This window comes from Trachinotus anak, unplaced genomic scaffold (genome assembly GCF_046630095.1).
Source record: "Trachinotus anak isolate AG129_WGS33_773 ecotype Australia unplaced genomic scaffold, CSIRO_AGI_Tana_v1 ptg000007l, whole genome shotgun sequence".
NCBI classification, from domain to species: Eukaryota; Metazoa; Chordata; class Actinopteri; order Carangiformes; family Carangidae; genus Trachinotus; species Trachinotus anak.
Window position 1 is genome coordinate 21,745,032 of NW_027273858.1, and position 14,651 is coordinate 21,759,682.

The 14,651-nt window shown below is 42.4% G+C and overlaps 1 protein-coding gene across 1 annotated transcript; it reads right to left on the reverse strand.

The window, feature by feature from the left end:
• Nucleotides 1-997: 997 nt before the first annotated feature.
• Nucleotides 998-8,659, reverse strand: inaa (internexin neuronal intermediate filament protein, alpha a). Its single transcript, XM_071481432.1, has 5 exons — nucleotides 8,132-8,659; nucleotides 6,186-6,416; nucleotides 5,397-5,924; nucleotides 1,998-2,122; nucleotides 998-1,874 (listed from the first exon to the last, which is right to left on the reverse strand). The coding sequence occupies exons 1-5, from the start codon at nucleotides 8,423-8,425 to the stop codon at nucleotides 1,685-1,687; spliced, it is 1,368 nt and encodes a 455-aa protein (XP_071337533.1). The 5' UTR covers nucleotides 8,426-8,659; the 3' UTR covers nucleotides 998-1,684.
• Nucleotides 8,660-14,651: the final 5,992 nt, after the last annotated feature.

A 14,651-nucleotide genomic window follows, 5' to 3' on the forward strand; every position in this document is an offset into this window, starting at 1 on the left:
GCTGGGGGCACATTTGGGAAAAGAATAAAAATGTGTTAAGACTCAAATTTAAATTCAAAGCCCTGATGCTTGGTAGTAATGATGTGTCCATTATTAATAGTTACATTGTTTATTTAAAGGTCCCATATTGTCTAAAGGTAGATGTCCATGTGTTTCTGATTATAAAGCAGGTCTAGGTTCCATATTAATACTGTGAAAGTATCAAAGCCTCAGTCCACAGAGAAATGCACACAGCCTGTATTCAGAAACTGAGCCTTAAAACCAGCCGTCAGGACTTCTGGAACTTTGTGATGTCACAACAAAGCAGTCACTGCTCTCAGCCATGACCCAAGCCCCACCCACCTGGACCCACCATCCAACCTTGTAGGATTTGGTTTCTCTGAGTGTTTACCTGAAATCTGCTATATTTTAATTTGATCACTCAGAAAACAGTCAGCCAATCAGAAGAGAGGCTCGGAGTCTCTCTTCTGACCTAATACTAGAGCTCCAGAGAGAAGCCTGAGAGAGGAGATGTAAAACTGCACTGAGATGGTTTTTGGTTCTTAAAACCACAAATATATCTTATGGATATCAACACTTCAAATAAAACACAGGAAAAGTGTAAAATATGGGAACTTTAATAAATGCTAAATAAACAGCTGAATATTTTAATCACTGGACACAGACATGCTAAATGACCCCCAACCCCTCCAAGGTATTTGTGGTTGTTTTCTGTCACTTTGTGGCCATTTGATTGACTTCCCTTGATAAAAGTCTACCAGCGTTTATCATTGAGTTGTTTGATGACTTGCAATGCTGAATGAATTCTTCACTTTATAGCTGATATGTGACTGAGTTTCTCCTACCACTCTGTAGATTTGGTTAGTGACCCACTCAGGATTTAGCAGATCATAAGAATTGGGTGCAGAAGTCAGGAAAACAGACTGTGGGTAGAGTGAATGAACATCTTCCTGTGTTTGTGAATATGCAGACTTGGATATAAAAGCACAGAGAGCAGTTTGTCAGTCATGTTGTTTTATTTGTTGCATCATTCAGTGCAATTGAAATTTCCAGTAGATGTACACGTTGGACAGTTAGACTGACTGCATGTACTGTTTGATGCCTTGAATATTTTTACTACTGAACTTACAGTATCTGCAACACTGATTGTGTCGGGAGGGATAAGATCTACACTTTATATTTCATAAAACAAAATGCCAGCAGACACTGTCATCTTCCAAACACAGTGCCCAAAGTGCTTTAAACTGACAACAACAGAGAAGTGGACCTACAATAACATTTGTGTCTTCCTCCTGAGAAAGTCTCTGTCTGGGATTTTATTATCACCTGGAACACAGGTGTCAGTGCAGTTTTACACAGCAGCAAAATAGGAATTCATCCAGGAACAGTCAGTACTTGGTCACATGTTATTGTGCAGTACATTTGGTCTTGATTTACAGGTTGGCTTACTTTGTTTAATGTTGAAACTTTTCAATTTAATAATAGTGACAAACCAAAGTGTGATTGTTTTTGAGTCCAGAGATCATGTAAATACTGAGACCTTTTTACTACAAGATATTATCACCAAAATACTGAATTTCAGCTCTAACTGCAAAACACTTAATTAATATCCTTAACAAACAGTATGTCACTATGAACTCACTATACATATAGTATCTTTCCAGATAGCCCTGTCTGCATGTCTTCAGTTGGAGTTGATGTCTGCCTCATCTTTATCCTCACTCATCTCCTTGAAGCTTTCCTTCTTGGCTCCTTCTTTCTCCCTCTGGCTGCTCCTGGAGGAGCTGACTGAGCCTCGAGGCTGGTAGCTGTAACTGGCAGTCCCGAAAGACATCCCTGAATTAAAATGAGTCTCCTCCCCCTCCAGCAGTTTCCTTATAGGACCAAAAGAAACAAATGTCATACAGACTTAATATACCTCACAATGCTTAAAAGACTTTAAATGAGTCAGGAAATAAGAATCTTTTGTTAGGTTTGCCCTTTAATCCAGTCAGCACCTGTAGGCAGCGATCTCTATGTCCAGGGCCATCTTGACATTGAGCAGGTCCTGGTACTCTCTCAGGTGCTGGGCCATCTCACCCTTCAGGTTCCTCAGCTCAGTATCCAGGTGGCCAATAGTGTCCTGTTACATTGGAGATAAGGAAGGAATCGTGTCTAACATAGTTTTCTTAATACATCCACTTACCGATTCTATACATATATATATATATATATAGACTGTTAGTGATCTACACACAGCTGGTTTCTCTGTGGCGTAATTTCCTTTTTCCTGTGGAGGAATAAAATAACCTGTCAGAGCTTTACCTTCTCTAAGAAGCCAGTGAGAGCAGATGGACTTCCTGTATCCGATTTAGCAGTTCGGAGGTTAATCTAATAGACATGCAGGGTTAATTCACTAAGAAGAGTTTCAGTAAGTTACAGAGGCTGTTAAAGTGACTACCACACACTGAGTGTCTTGACTTCAGACCTTGAACCTGTATCACTGAACTGGGGAGCCATAACTTAACAGGTTTTTATTACAGACACATTTAATTCTAATTTCCTCCAATTTTACATGTTTTATCACATTTTAGTGGTTGGCCTCAGTGTTTTTTTTTTTTATGTGAATTTCCTGTTTCTCCCATTTGCTGCTAAAGGAATAATTCACATTTTGGGAAAGTGTTTATTTACTCTCTTGCTGACAGAACTAATAATAATAGATAATAATAATAAATTCTTCTTCTTCTTCGACCTGTCTCTGTCTCAGCAACACAGATGTCTTCTCTCTGTCGGTTCTGGTTTCACTGCTGCAGTTCTGCAGTCGCCACTTTCCAACCACAGAAGTTTAGAAGGACTTATATGTGAAATAAAACGTGTATTTCTTTGCTTAATAAAATTATTATTGTCATTTAACTGTTTTTGGAGGGAAAACAGAGTTCATTATTAGACTGATATGATCTTGTAGTGGACTGATCACATATTAAGCTAGTGGATAAAAATGAGCGGCAAATTCAAACTGTGTCTACTATTGTATTGTTGTGATGTTTTTACATGAACAAGCCACGCCCACTTAGGAGACAGGAAGTGTATACCATTTCATACCGCTGCCGCTGCTTGTAAGGCGTTATGTTAGAGTGTCTTTGTTCTTATCTAACTACAGCCAGCAGTCAGTTAGCTTAGCCTAGCATAAAGACAGGAAGTCATTAGTTGTGAAGCCACTGTGCAGATAGAGAAGCTAAGAGGTTCTAGTAGGTAGATTTTTTTTAAACCTTGAACAGAGTCAGGCTAGCTGTTTCCCCCCATTTCCAGCCTTCATGCTAAGCTAAGCTAAGCTAAGCTAAGCTAAGATAAGGTAACTGTCTCCTCTCTGTAGCTTCATTATTTAGCATACAGCATAGAGAGTGGTATTGATCTTCATCTATTGTTAGCTGAGAAAGTGAATACGTGCTTTGATCAATTAAGAGGCAAACCATTCATCTGAATTGATTAATCAATTAACAAGTATTAGAATATTCATGTAAAAAAAATAAATGAATGAATAAAATAATCAGAGCACTAAGTGTTGAATTATTATGCTATTGTGCTACAGTGCAGGTATGAGTCATTCCAGTGTTTCTCCTGGCTCATTTTTGAGACCCAGCAGTTATTTAATGAGCAGCTTTTCATGCAATTTTCTTTCAGGTTAGCAGGAGAATTTAAATCAGAGGGTGCACATTGATTGGTTTCAATAATAAGATCGCTGGTCTGATGGATTCCTTTCCTCACTTCCTGACATATAAAAGTTGGGGACTTCCTGCTGTGTGCAATTAGTTAACAGCTTTATTCAAGTGGTGACATACTTCATGACGAACTTGACTGTGAGATCTGCTCACTTCCAATCCTATTACTGCACAGAGCTGCAGACTGTAGCAGGAGAGCTGCAGCAGGGGACTGAGACCTGACAGCACATGACTGTCTTTTTTTTCTCCAAGGCTTTATTGTCTTTTAGTCTGAGCAAATAATATATAACTAATGATAAAGATGTTTCTTGGAAAGAACCATTTAATCTGGTAATAACTGTAGGACAACAGAGAAAACGTCATGAGACAGTCATTGTCGTGAGAGTTAGTTGTGTGACATGAAGCAGTTGTACAGTGTTGGGCAGTAGCATTTCTATAAGTAATGGCGTTACTAGTTTAACTACATTTCTCAGTAGCCTCGTGGATCAAAAAGCTTTACAGCAGTGACGCTCTTTTATTAATCAAGTAGTGATCAGAAGCTAAAGCTCACAGTGGCTCTTTCTGCTGCACTCTGGAACAAAACTAATGTATATGTGTAGCCAGAGACACACTTCTGCATGACGGTGACATCATGTGCCAGAGGCTGATGGCTACAACAAGGGAGTAAGAAAGTACAGATACAAGCTTGAGTTTGCTTGATGGAAAGATGGCAGAGGGAAGCTGTAACACACACACACGCACACACACACACACACAGATATATACACAGACATATACACATCCTGGCATTCCCTAGCTCCTTACCCTGAAACCAAATATTAATCCTCAAACAGCCATTTAAACATTTCAGTTCACACAAATACCGTCGGACTCCACAAATACAGAAAAACAAGGCCACACACACACACATGCACACACACATTCATACACTTTTAGCAGCTGTATTTTGTTATTATGTGGAGCATGTTTTTGGTTTAGTTTAGTTTTTGTTGCCAAACTGGTGTTGGAGCAGTGAGATCAACAATCGCAGGTTATTGTATAATAAACAGCTGAACTGAAGATGTTTCTACCTGTGTATCTGTTTGACAGTTACACTGATCACTCTGATGGCACTGACTTGGCAGGAAGTTGGTTCAGAAAAAAAAAAAAAGAAAAAAAAATCTGCTTCTGGAGCAGTAAACCACCGTTGCCTTGTTGGTGTAGCTGAGCTTGCCACATTTCTCTGGGCGTAGGAGACATGGAGGTATTATAAGACCTGGACGCCGGATCTAAAAATGGCACCCATTCAGTGCAATACGAGTTGCTCGCCTGGCCATGGATGTATTATAAGACCTTATAATCTTATAAGATATATCTTATATATCTATATATCTATATCCATATATCTTATATATCTATATATCTTATATATCTATATATCTATATATCTATATCTATATCTATATATCTATATATCTATATCTATATCTATATATCTATATATCTATATATATCTATATATATAGATATATAGATATATATATCTTATATAAGAAGATATCTTAATCTCATAATAATTATAAGATCTTATAATACATCCATGGTAGTATTATAAGATACTATTAGCCTAGCTCTCTACATTTTCCCAGTACCTTGACCAACACTTACACTGTCAGGAGAAGAAGCTCACTGTACTTTACAATGACTATGTTTTCTTGCCTGCAGGGCTGTGACTTCAGTGTTGTGTGCATCCTCCATCTCTGTGATCTGCCTCTCCAGAGACTCGCTGGTGCCCCTCAGGGTCTCCATCTCGATGGTCTTGGACTGCAGCTGCCTCCTGAACTCATTGATCTCCTCCCTGCTGGCCCTCATGGCCTCGTTGCTCTTGGTCGCCTGCTCGCTGAGGCTGGCGAACTTGCTCTTGTACCACTCCTCGGCCGACTGCAGGTTTTTGGAGGCGATGGACTCGTACTGGTTGCGGATCTCCTTCAGAGCCGAGGTGAGGTCCGGTTTGGCGAGCTCAAGCTCCACGGAGACCTGCTGAGCCTCCATCAAGCTGCTCAGCTCCTGGATCTCCTCGTCATGGACCTTCTTCAGGAAGGTGATTTCATCCATCAGCGACTCCAACCGGCGCTCCAGGTCCAGGCGAACAGCTGCAGCATCGTCCACGTCCTTCCTGAAAGACTTCAAGGTCTGTTCAGCTTCCTCCCGTGCCCTCACCTCCTCATCATACTTTACATTCAGCTTCTGAAATGTGAAAGGAAGGGAGAGTTCGGAGATGAGATAACGAGAGAGGTGAGTTAATGGGCAAGTAAGATGTGAAATACAATACAAAGAGTTCCTGCACACTAAATTCACAGCTCCCTTTTTGATTTGAGAAATGAGAAAAGATAAGAAAAGGTAAAAAAAAATAAATAAAACAGGTTTTAAATACAGGATGCAGCAAATAAAAACATAATAGAACAAAGAAAACTCCTCATCCTTTCCAGAACTACCCAGAGGTTTTACCTGCAGCTCGTCCTCCATGTTGTTCCTCTCGATCAGCAGGCGGTTCTTGTCCCTGCTCAGCTCCTCCAGCTGGGACCGCAGCTCCCTCATCTCCTGCTGGTAGAGGTGAGCGATGCGGGACGGCTCACTTTGCTTCTGCCGCAGGGTCACCAGCTCCGACTCCAGCACTTTGTTCTGCTGCTCCAGGTTCCGCACTTTGTCGATGAACATGGCGAAGCGGTCGTTCAGACCCTACAGGATGCACGCACAATATCTTACATCAGTCAATACCAGGCACTATCATTTGCCATCCAAATGTACAAATCCAGTTAGTTTAATAGCTTATCCATGAATAAATGATAATGTATTAAAGCTGCAGTAGATAAACTTAAAGTTGCATTAATTGGTTTTTTAACCACTTGAGGGCAGCAGAACAATCTATAAACACAACATTGACATATTACCACCTTAAAAAGTCAATATAGCTAACATGTTAGAGAACAGTTACGACTGAGTAGTGCATTGATGATTTCTCTGTCTGTTGAGATGATTGTGGGCAGGTTTCTAAAGTGGGAAATCAAACCTGCGGAGTTAATCTGAACCATTAGCAGCAGACAGATGGCTCACACCAACATCTGATCTTCTTCACCTCTCTCATCTCTTTGGTGTGAAACATCAAATATAGCTGACGGCACCGTGCACGGACACTAAAAACACACACATGTCTTCCTGCCATTTGGTTTCTCAGGACATAATGCACCCAAGTCAGATATTAGGGGATCAGCAGAGTAGTAGAGAGAACCTTGGTCCTGAATGAACGAATGGACTGTGTTAAACTTGACATGTGTTCATTCTTTTTTGGTTCATTTTTCCTTCATTCAGGTATGGACAGTAGAGAGGCAACACAGATCCTGGGAGGAGAGTGGCACCAGGGACATTGTATGGTTGTGTGTCTTGAACACAGACCTACAATGACACCAACACAGTTCTTTATTAACCTTGAAGACAGGAGTTACCAAAACAACCTCAACTCAAGGGTCTACTTACTTGCTTATTCTGGAATAGAGTTGAAATTGTTAAAATCATTTTTCAAGCAACGTCCATGCCAAAAATTGAATGGTTCCTGCCTCTTAATTGTGAGAATTTGTCTCTTTTCTCAGTCTTGTGTGATAGTAAACTAAAAATATCTTTGGGTTCTGGAGCATTCGACTGTGTTACACAGTAGATGCTGTCCTGTCAGCAGATGAGAATCTTAAAAACCCTCAGAATTATGGAAAATTTGAACTTCCAACAGAGCAATGCCATCTGCTGCCATATGATCAAAAGGTCAAGAACAGAGTCAGTCGCTCATGAGTTGAGATTGTTTTGTCAGTTACTGGTGTGATTTAATAAAAGCTTGGTATGGCATCTACCATTAGACTACAGTGTTTATAATGGGGATGTGAGGGCAGTAAAAAAGGGGAGCATCAGATTAAATAATAGTTAAGGAAGTTGTCAAAAGGCCAGTTGTAAGTAAATAAACAATAACTGGTGTTTTATTATGGTAAATATGTCTCGCTCTCTCTCTCTCTCTCTCTCTCTCTCTCTCTCTCTCTCTATATATATATATATATATATATATATATTGTTTGTGTTATATAGTTTTCAGCTAATATGAACTGATTTATACCTATAGGAAAATGCTAGCACCTTATACTGAGACACCAGAACTGAAGCTAATTGATCATGAAATGTGGAGCTGTTTTGGGAAGTGTTATGTAAACGCAAATCTCCTGTTTGAAGCAGTTGAATCTGGTTATTTTATTCACTATAGGCTGAGTTCACGTTCATGTTCATGTTGTACCCGTTAATGCTACTTCATGGATTAATGCCTACAAGGCATATCCAACATGGAAGTTTACATTTTTTAAATACTTTTGAATAAATCTCTGCATGAGTTCATCAGTGTGTCGGCCCTGAACACCTACCTGCAGCTGCTCCTTCTCGTTAGTTCTGATGACTTTGAATTCATTGTTGACAACGGAGGTCTGGGTCAAGTCCAGAGAGTCGCTGGGCACCGGAGAGAAGGAGCTGGAGGACCGTCCCACCCGTCGGTACAAGCTGAGGGAGGACGCGCTGTTGCGGGACGCAGCCATGGACCTGAACCCAGAGGAGAACCGAGAGGAGGTGCCGCTCATGCGACCGGAGGAGACGGGGAACCTGGGAGAATCCCCGAAAATCTTCCGGTAGGATGACGAGGTGTAGCGGTCTCCGTAGCTCATCTTTGTCGTGAGTCAGAGATAAAAGTGAGCGACTTAGAGAGCTTTGCAGCAGCTTATAGACAGCGAGCTGCAGGCAGAGCGAACCATTTTACGCACGGCCACACGACTGCATAATATTGGTGCGGCGGTGGAGTGAGGACGTCGAATGAGGCTTTGCTGTTTACAGAGACCAAAACAAACACTGACGTTTAATTTCCCCAGATATGGTTCATGTCTCGGCTTCATCTCGTGTTTGTAAAACGATGGAACCGTCCACGCAGCAGCATCACTCCTCTGGACTACGTGCGTCATGCTCCTCACCTCTCACACCAGCAGACACAGCCGTGTGGCTGAGGGAGATCCCAGTCAGTGTGAATTAAACTGAGGCCTGAACCGTCCAGTGAGAGCGACCCAGTGTCTCATAACACTCTACATTTGTGGTTTTGGAGGAAGGAACATATGTAAGGCAAACATAATTTCCTCTGCATTTTTCTCCTCTGCGCCACAAACCACATCAAAGACTGGAGGCAAGTGGGTCACTGTCCAAGGGCCCCAGATCCTTTAGGGGGCCCAAAAGTAAATTGTAAATTTGTTTACACTGATACTCTTTGCACCACTACCAACTGAAATAATGGAAGTCATGACACCTGACTTGTCACCTAAGTCAGGTGTTTTTGAAGGTGGGTGAATCTTTTTGTTCATGTTAAAAAATCCCGTGAAACCAACAATGTGTTATGATTGTATGTTTTGGTCATTTGATTTTCATTTTAAAATAGCCTACAAAGATTAAAAGTGAAATACAAGGTGTTTTTCTTTTTCATTGTCAAAAAGTGTTGAGCTAAATTTAAAAGCAGTTAGATTTTTATTTTCTATTTCAAAGGCCATAGCAAAAGTAAAATCACAAGAAAACAGAAACAAAAAAGGACCCTTGATTTCATACGTGTGCATCTCTGAGATGCAGATGCAACAACCATATTCCTGCTGCTGATGCTATATGTACTGTATAGTACTGTAAAGATGAAATTGTACATTTCACATACAGTAAGTCAGAGTCAGTCAGATGCACATCAGGCTTTTTACTTCTGAGGAGCTGAGGTCTTGAGTGTGGGCCTCGGCCAAAAATATCGTTGTCTGAGCAGATGGAACCGCAAATATACAGAATATGTTCACCTCAGCAGAGTATCATGAGTTCATAAACAAGTAGTTTTTAAAACTGGACGCGGTCAGGTGCAGCAGGACTGTGACAGTCTACAGAAATAAAGACACACACATAGTACCCACTGTTCACACACAAGTCTAGAAATTAGGTCATTTATTTAGTGCAAATCATGTCGCTCACGCTCTCACGGACACGCAGGCACGTGCATCAGTAAAAGTCATGGAAACATATTGGTCACATGGGGTGAGGTGATAGGGTATTTAAGAGCTGCAAAACACTGAAAATGATCCTTTGCAGTTGGACTCGACTGGAGTTGACCTGATGCCAAACCTGTCTGCTGGAAGCAGAACTCTAACTGCTGCCTCAGAGCCAACTGTTAGATACCGACCAAAGACAAACACAGAGGAAAAACTTCACTGTAAAAACGATGTCTTGCAGAAAAACATGGCTTTTAATGAGCCCCCCCCCCCCACCCCCCCACCCCCATGGAGGAGCACCAGCCAGAGTCAGACTGTGGGTCAGAGATGGAAAGACATCAACTATCACATTTAACTCATTCATTTGTCTTCCTGAGATCTTTAAAACCTTTTCAGTACAAAATTAGTCCAGAATTAATGTAACTTGCTGAATGTAAATATGGACATTTGTGCTCCCTCCTCCTGCTCTCTCTCTCTCGCTCTCTCTCTCCCTCCCTCAAGCCGACTGGTCGAGGCAGACGGCCGCCCACCCTGAGCCAGGTTCTGCTCTAGGTTTTTCTTTGCCACTTTTGCCAAGTGCTGCTCAGGGTGGGAAGCGTTGGTTCCTGTAAGTGATATTATAAAGAGTGCGGTCTGGAGCTGCTCTGTATGAAAAGTGCCCTGAGGGAACTTCTGCTGTGATCTGATGCTACAAATAAAACTGACTTGACTTTTTTCGGCATATATAACACACATCAGGCAGCTCCTGTCTGACACTGGTACATGTCCTTTGGGTTGGGGAGGACGTTAGACCCCACTGAGCATACACTGAGGTGTGGTCACCCCTGGCTCCATCTCATCCTCCAAGAACCCCTCACTGATGTAAAGCTGCTGCAGCAGGATGGACAAGGTTCCTCAGACCTGGTTCTAATATATAGTCCACCACATCTTTTTAAAAATCATTACACATGATTGTTCAAAGGTGCCAATAAACTCCTGCTGGCCAGGAGCGGAGGAGCTTCCCTGTTGGCCACACCATGCCACAGGCTGTGGTGTAGAGCCGTGCTCCTGGGTGGATTACGAGACACAGGCATGTTCAAGGCCCCCTGTCCTGTCTACGTAGGAGTCATTTTGTGTTCACTTTATGTCTCTGTGTGGTCATCTTTGTGGGAGTTTACTATCTTTTTGTAGTTGTTTTGTGTCTGTTGTCTTTTTGTGGCCTTTATTTCAGCCACATAACCACAAGCTGGTGGCTGTTTGGTGCACAGACTGTGTGGGCGTCTCCAGGTGCTCCTGCTGTTTAGGTTCATGTAGGTGCAGCAGTGACAAAGGGCTGAGTGAGGTCCCATCGCTGTGACTCAGCTGTGCCAATCACAGTGAAGCATGTCAACAACAGCTCAACAAATGAAAAGACGCTTCTCCAGGACATCATGTTGTTGTCTAGATGGTGCAGAAAAGCACGACGCAAAACACACAAGCCCTCAAATCTGCAGCCAGAGGCAGATGGCAAGGGATTTTATTATCATAAAGAAAATATTGATGAGGTCATTTAATTGAACGCAGCAATCTGACGCAAAGAGGCAGCAGATTGACGCTGCACCAGAAATGGATGTGGTTCTGAGACGTCCATCTTCAGTTGGATGCAGAATGCTCCTCCCACCCGTTTGCACATCTCCTCCCAGCTGTGCACCACTGTCCACCAAAATACAACACACAAATGCAAAGTGAATTTCAGGGTCAGGAAACAAACTGGTCTTTGCATTGCCATGAAAATTGGGTCCACAATGTTAATTTGGTGCATTTTCCCATAGATGACTGCTGTCATCTGTTTTTCTGAGAAGCTGAAAATGCGCTACCAGGTGGAGGATGGCAGCACAACAGTAGATGCTGGTGCTGCAGTTAGCTGGAGGAGGCTTGAGGCAGGAGCTGGAAGTGGCTGTATGTGGAGGTTCAGTCTGCATCTGTTCACCAGAATCAGTTGTAGCAGTTGGAGGTCAGGGCTGCAGCCAGGAACTGGGGGAGACTGTGCATGGAGGTTTGGGCTACAGCTATGTGCCAGAATGTGCTGGTGGATGCTCAGGCTGCCCTTGTCTGTCCTCCATGAGATTAACATGGACATGACTCCGCTTCTTACAGTCACATGTTTTACTGCAGACTCAGGAAGTGCTGAATGAATTCAGTTAGGCCCTGAATTCCTGTCATTCCCCGTTTTCCTGGAGGCAAAGAAAATGTGGCCATGATGGAAGATTGTTCACAGAGATTCTGTGCAGCCTCTCTCTTTCATGTACCACTGGAAAAATACACACAATAAAGGCACTGACATTGATGGTTTCTGTTGGATCAATGCTCTCATTGATTCCAGGGCCAGTACCAGCATGTTAATCATTCATATCCTTCAGGCGCTCATGGAGCAGTGGCTGCTCCTGAGAATTTGTGAAGGAATTTGACTTGTAGTTCCCTCTGACTGCCAGTAGAGGTTGATGCAAATCAAGGGTTATCTAATCTTCCTTGTGTGTCACTGTACACTGTCCGAGGCAAATACTGTGCAGTCCTTTGGGTGGTAATGAATCTGTGAGATGTGAGGAGATGCAGGTGCAGGATCGGAAGAAAACAGGACGGAGGCAGAGTCCTGCTTCCCCATGTCAGCCTGCTCAGAAGTCAGCTGACCCTCAGGAAGTATCCTGCATGTGTATATAACTGTGTGTGTGTGTGTGTATGGCTGACTGGTAAGATGAAAAACCATAATCATATGAGCTTATGACTCTACAGTGAGTTATATTACCTAACAACTACAGCATGTAGACATGGAGACAGTGTGTCTGTAGGACTGAACGTTGAGTCTGTTCTGTTTCAGAGACCAAGCATCTCACGTGACTGGGTTGTTACTCACTCGGTGTCTGAGCAGTCCTGCACCTGAGAACCTACTCCACCTGTAAAACTGTGGTCACGCCTCAAAGTGGCATTCACTCCTCCACCTGAAACAGGTGGGGCTTGAAGCTTGGTGATGTACTTGCAGGGTCAGCTGGTGAACTGATGTAACTGGAAAGCTAACTGTTGCTAGCCAGCCAGTCATTTTGTCCATTTCTACACATCATTTCATTTAATACAAAGATACTGAAGAGGGGAAATAGTTCATCTTCAACTCATTAGCTTAGCTTAGCTCAGGCACTAATACAGCAATACGTTCACATGGTTTATTCAGGATATTTGTACCAATGAGTCCTGTCTCACATCTGTCAATAAACTGTCCCTCTGTGGTGAAACCGTTTTTACCGATACATAAAAGTCAATATTGTCAAGACGGCTTCCTATTGGTCAACACTGCAGATTCAGAGGTCAAAGTTCACCCACACTGAACTCTACAAAATAAGTGTAATTTCTAATCTTACCATTTTGAACTGGGTGTGATCAGTATTAACAGTGGTTTGTGTCAACGATCCTGCACCTGCATCTCCTCACATCTCACAGCTTCAGGATTTTAACTGTACGGATTCAGTGTATTCACTGCTTAAAGATGCTGGTCTCTTCTCGTTACATTATACCACCTGATGGCTAAAATAATAATCAAAATAAAATATCACTGTGCAACACTAGCATCCAGCGGATGTTAATGTAAAAAATATAACTCATACAATTCAGCTTGTGGCTGTAAAAGACCAACAACACTTTCAGAGAGCAGAGACGGGTCTAAGATCCATTCATATGAGACGGTGGTGACCCAGCTCCTCGGTGTCAGCAGAGACTCCGGTCTGCAGTGTACAGTCAAACACATCAGCGGCAAACCTGAGAATTACACTGACACATGGAGAATTATTATCCAGGTCAAAGTTAAGTTTCAGTTTCACCTGTCTGTTCATCTGCACACACCCTCTCACTTGGTCACTCTCTGTATGCTTTCTGTTTCTCTCTCTCTCTCTCTCTCCCTTTTTCATAACATCGCCTGACAGCGTCTGACCCACGTCCAACCCACGTCCAACCCTGGTCCAGAGGAAGGTCATGGAGGAGGATCGGTTGAGCGGGCTGACCCATACAGATGTTACAGATGTTACTGTGTCGTTTTGAATGGGGTGTAAATGTTAGCTTTTGAAGATTGTGGATAACATTTCTTTACGTGTGGGCCTTACGGTGCCCTGCGAAGTTTTACATTCACATTGTGTCTTGAGAAAACTCATTTTTAAAGCCTGTCACGTGTGATTGAGACATTTCTTTCCTCAAAAATATAAAGCAGATATTTTATTTATTTATTTATTTGAAACCTGCTTGTTTGTTAGCTTGCAGTTTTCCTCTTCCTCTTCACAGGCCATTGCTATGTTTCCTTAACCTGTTACAACCAACCACTGTCCAACAGTGGACTAGCGTTAAGATGTGAACAATTGGATTAAAACATTGTTCCACAGTGCAACCAGTGGTCAAAAACTCCACAAGGCACATTTAACATTAATCACTGAGCTTTTTCAGACTTGTGAGCCATCATCAGCACCAGTTTCCTTTGGACCAATAAGCTACGGGCCATTGTGTCTGCTCTCCAAAGTAGCCAGGAGGACAGAGGACACACATTAAGAGGTGTGTGTCTTTGTGTTTGCAGTGTGAACTCTAGGAAATAGATATTTTCGATGGTATTTAAAGGTCATGTTAGGTGACTGAATGAAGTATGGGATAAAGAAACAATTTATTGTTTATTTCCCATGATCATTGTGAATGTGATCCAATATTTATATTGTACTTGTGTATAAATATACAAGCTATGAATATTAATGTCATGTATGAATATGTAACATGTATAAGCCTACCCGCCCACCTGCCTTTAATGGTCAGTGGGAATGATTTCCGTGCGTGGACCGGCAGCCGGCGTCCCTTTAAACCCTCCACGGAGAAGCTGTGGAGGGTTGCGTGACTGCTCGCCACTGTGCCC